This window comes from Propithecus coquereli, unplaced genomic scaffold (genome assembly GCF_000956105.1).
Source record: "Propithecus coquereli isolate 6110/MARCELLA unplaced genomic scaffold, Pcoq_1.0 Scaffold370, whole genome shotgun sequence".
Taxonomy (NCBI): domain Eukaryota; kingdom Metazoa; phylum Chordata; class Mammalia; order Primates; family Indriidae; genus Propithecus; species Propithecus coquereli.
Genome location: NW_012149397.1, coordinates 1,834,230 through 1,838,129, shown reverse-complemented (window position 1 = coordinate 1,838,129; position 3,900 = coordinate 1,834,230). Strand labels below are relative to the sequence as shown.

Sequence of the window (3,900 nt, the reverse complement as noted above, 5' to 3'; positions counted from 1 at the left end):
GTGCATCCATTGATGCTAAGTCCTTATTTTGGCAAAGAAATGTCACCAGCTGGGCAGTGGGATGAATTTTGTTGACCATCGAGCTGCCCTGAAAGATAACAGAGCACAAAAGACAGCTGTAATTATCTGTACCTTAAAATTATGTGTACACGTGCATATTTATGTACGTCTGTATACGTGTACGGGGAAACCAAGCGTGTCTAACTACTTGAATCAGTTAGGACTCGCTGTTGCAGGGGGCAGAAAACCCAGTCCAAACAGGCTTAAATAAAAGAGGCGTCCATTAGGTCATGCAACTAAAAAAGTCCAGGCCTAGAGTCAGGGTCCATTTCCTATTCTGCCTCCTCTTCAGTAGTTCCATGACTGAGCTCAGCACCGTCAGACCCGACCTCTTCCTTCACACAGCTCTGCTCAAGCCCGAGCCTGGGGTTGTCTCCTTGATCTGTGTGTGCTGGCTCTGGGTGTCTCTGAACCTGTCAGTGGCCAGGGTCCCTGGGAAAATTCTGAGGTGGTGTGAACGTCATCTGCAGCCCAGAGAGTTAGAGCTGCTTCCCCTAAAGTTTAAGGATTGCTGTCTCAGGAAAAGAATGGACACTGAGGGGCAAGCGAAGGAACCTGACGGCCTTTGTTCCCAGTCCTTCTCTGACTGTGTAGAGCCATTCTCCAAGGCAGAAGGCAGAATCCTCAAACAGTGCAGGGCCAGGCAGCTCTTCCTGAGCAGTTTGTTTTAAAGCCCTGTCTCCCTCATTTTGGGACAATCAGAATCCCACTGGCTAGTTGATTAACTCATCTGTTCTGTTAGGAGAACATTTACTGAGCCCCTGCTTTGTCAGGCTTTCAGCTGACACTGGAGGCACAGTGACGAGATGATAGCTGTGCTTTGAGGGAGCTCCAGGAAGGAAGCATCACTACAATATGATGTGGCGTGCATGAACTGAATTCACAGCAACAAGTGATTTCACTCATTGGGTGGTGCATGTGGCAGGACTTCATGGAGGAGATGGCCTCTGCTAGAATTTGGAAGAGTAAATGGAAAGATGCCAACCCTTCAGGCATAGAGAATAGGTCCTGTGAGCATTTTCTGACGTGATATTTTACCAAGGGACTGCATGTCATCAGGAGGGCCAGCAAGTCAAGTTCCTGGAGGAATGACAGAAGGAAGGCAAAGCCTGGAGACATGGCAGGGTCCAGACTGCAGAGGCCCAAGTATGACTTGCAGGCCAGTGTTAGGAGTCTGCATTTGATAATGAAGACTCTGCATGCTGGAGAGAGGTTAGGAGCAGATGAGCGATAAGGTCCCATTTATATTTTAGGATGTTCTCGGCCGTTGAGTGGATAGACTCGAGGTGGGGTAGAGGCAGGGAGCCCCGCGAAGATGAGGGCTGAGGCTCTGCATTGAGACCTTGGCAGTAGTAGTGCAGAGGATGGGCCAGCTGAAAGGTGGTTAGAAATGTGACACCAACGATGTCATGGTTGGTCTGGACATGGGGAGTGAGGGACAGGAAGCTGCTGGTTTCTCAGTTTCAATCTTTTAGAAGAATTTTTCCAGAAAGGCACTGGAAGAATAGAGGCAGAATTGTAAATCTCTGCTTATCCTTCCGGGAAAGAAACTACGCCTTTTGAATGCTAAGGACACAATGACTGAGCTAGAACTCAGAGACAGTGTGGTCCTGGCCAGACTCCTGTGGATAGTTCAGTCGCGTAGCTGTCCATGCCAGGTGGATCTGCAAACTGCCAGGCACACTGTCACCCTTTTTGTGCCTGTAAACAGTTGAATTGTTCTAATTAGTTTTTCCTTCCTGAGAAAAGGGAATCTCTTGACCCCTTAGGCATTTTGACTGTTCTCTTAAAGTATAAAGGAGTCTACATAAAGGATTCTTTATAACTGGTCTTTTGGTAAGAAGATTCTAAACTATACAGTTAAAAACAACATGGGATACTCTGTTATTTAACCACTAGTGTCTATACCCATAACCTTACTATAATAGTTGATTTAAAACATGTCTATGTGTTTTGGAAACAGTGTGAGAGCACAGTACGCTCACGTTATGTATCCACTTTGCCACTTAGTCCAGAACTGGGACATCTCTTAGAATAGGCTTCACTTTCCGCATAGCTCCAGAACATCATCCCCCTCCCATAAACAAATACTCAGTCATGTAAGCTGCTATTTTGTTTTGTTCAAGGTAATAAACTTTTAAGATGACTGTTTGGGGAAAAGCAGCTACCGGTTAGCAATTGCTCCCGAATCTGCACAACAAGTTTAGGAGAGTTTTATTCTTTGAAACACATGAGATGGTTTGGGAAGGCAGGTGTGTGCGTCACACAGCAGGCTGCTCTGTGGTCACAGCTCCGTCAGACTGTTGTTTCTGCCTCTGCCTGAACCCAAACCCCCTCCCAGCCGGACAGAAGTGTTCGCTTATGCAGCTAGCCCTGCCTCAGTTTATACCACATCTTCTACCTGTTGGCTGAGACATTGGATGTTGATGTCCATGTCAACTTCTGGGCACCCCAATATGATGTTCCCTCCAATAGCCAGTGAAGGAGACAACTTCAAGGTTACATAAGAAAAAAATGCACATTCCTCGTGAAACTAACATGTGCCCACTGCTGCTTAATTTTGTGCTGTGCATTATACAGTCCCAGCTTTCCTTACAGTTGTCCACAAAGTGTCCTTTCTCACTGTGATCTTACTTTAAGCACCTCCTGTCTGGCGGTGTCCTTGGTCACCTGTTTGTGTCTTTGTGCCTTTGCATAAAGGGTGTGAGACCTTCCTGCCCTTCCCCACGTTGCTTTCAGCATGTGGAATTTTGTATTTACCCCATTTTTGTGCTTCCAAAACCTTTTAGTTGCCTGTCCATCAAGTATGCCTGCGTGTCCTTTATTCCTTTCGTATTGGCACAGTTCCCTGTGTGTAAGCAATTTGAGAGGGAAGCAAAGGGGAAAAGCTTCAGTCAGCCATTCCCTGTCCTATAATTTCCTTCTATTAACCTTGTCATTAAAAATATATATGTACTATTCCCTTAAACTCTAGGAGGCTTTGTGTCATTGTATACTATTCTTTTGCTACCCTTTCCCATTTAACTTACCTTTATCTCCTAAGCCCTATAAAATACCACTTGGATCTGGACTGATTTTACGTGATTTTCTCCACTGTGTGTGATAGATACATTGTGATTGTGAACTTTTCGGTGCTGTGTTTTAAGAGTCTTTTATTTTCTGATCTCCACAGGACTCTCCCTCGGGAGAGAAGACGAGCCCCGTCAGCCAGGATTCCCAGTGGAAGCTCCCCGGGTGGAGTCCCCTTCGCTGCTGGCACGTCCATGGACACAGCAGCACGTGGGCGGCCGCAGGACCAGCGACCTGCTCCACCTGACCGCCCGCCTGCCCCTCCCGCCCTAGCCCGTCGCTCTGCCCCATCGCCCCTTCCCGTGTCAGTGAGAAGGTCCATGTTCTCCTGCTTCTGTTGCTGCGCAACATCTGATTAAACATCAATAGACGTTTGTTAGGCATAGATGGCTTTCAAATGAGCATGTCAGTGAAATTAACAATTTATAAAGAAAATATCGATCTACCTTTCTTATTTGGAGAAGTCAACTTTAATGAGGGTCAGATTCTCGCTGATCCTCTGTGCCACGCTCCTGTGCCTCGCAGGTCTCACCGCCACCTTCTGGCCCATCCAGATGCACAGGGCCAGGTGGAGCAGCCTCTTGCTCTGTGGGCCAAAATCCTTCCTTCTCCACAGTCCTTGGACCATTTCCAGTCACAGGGAAGGGACCAAAGCGTTCCTGCCTCCCCTTCTCGCCCTGTTTTTCCTGGTGCATTTGTTGAACTTAACTATTTGGGCAAAACAATGTCAGCAGCTGGGCAGGGGGATCGGTTTTGTTGACCCCTGACCTG

General features: G+C 47.3%; 1 protein-coding gene across 1 annotated transcript in view; it reads left to right on the top strand.

The window, feature by feature from the left end:
• Positions 1-3,900, top strand: part of LOC105816403 — a 45,620-nt gene that overhangs the window by 8,022 nt on the left and 33,698 nt on the right. Inside the window, exon 3 of the mRNA XM_012651813.1 lies at positions 3,233-3,437. Within this exon, the coding sequence (XP_012507267.1) occupies positions 3,233-3,437 (205 nt within the window). The remainder of the gene's footprint in view (positions 1-3,232; positions 3,438-3,900) is intronic.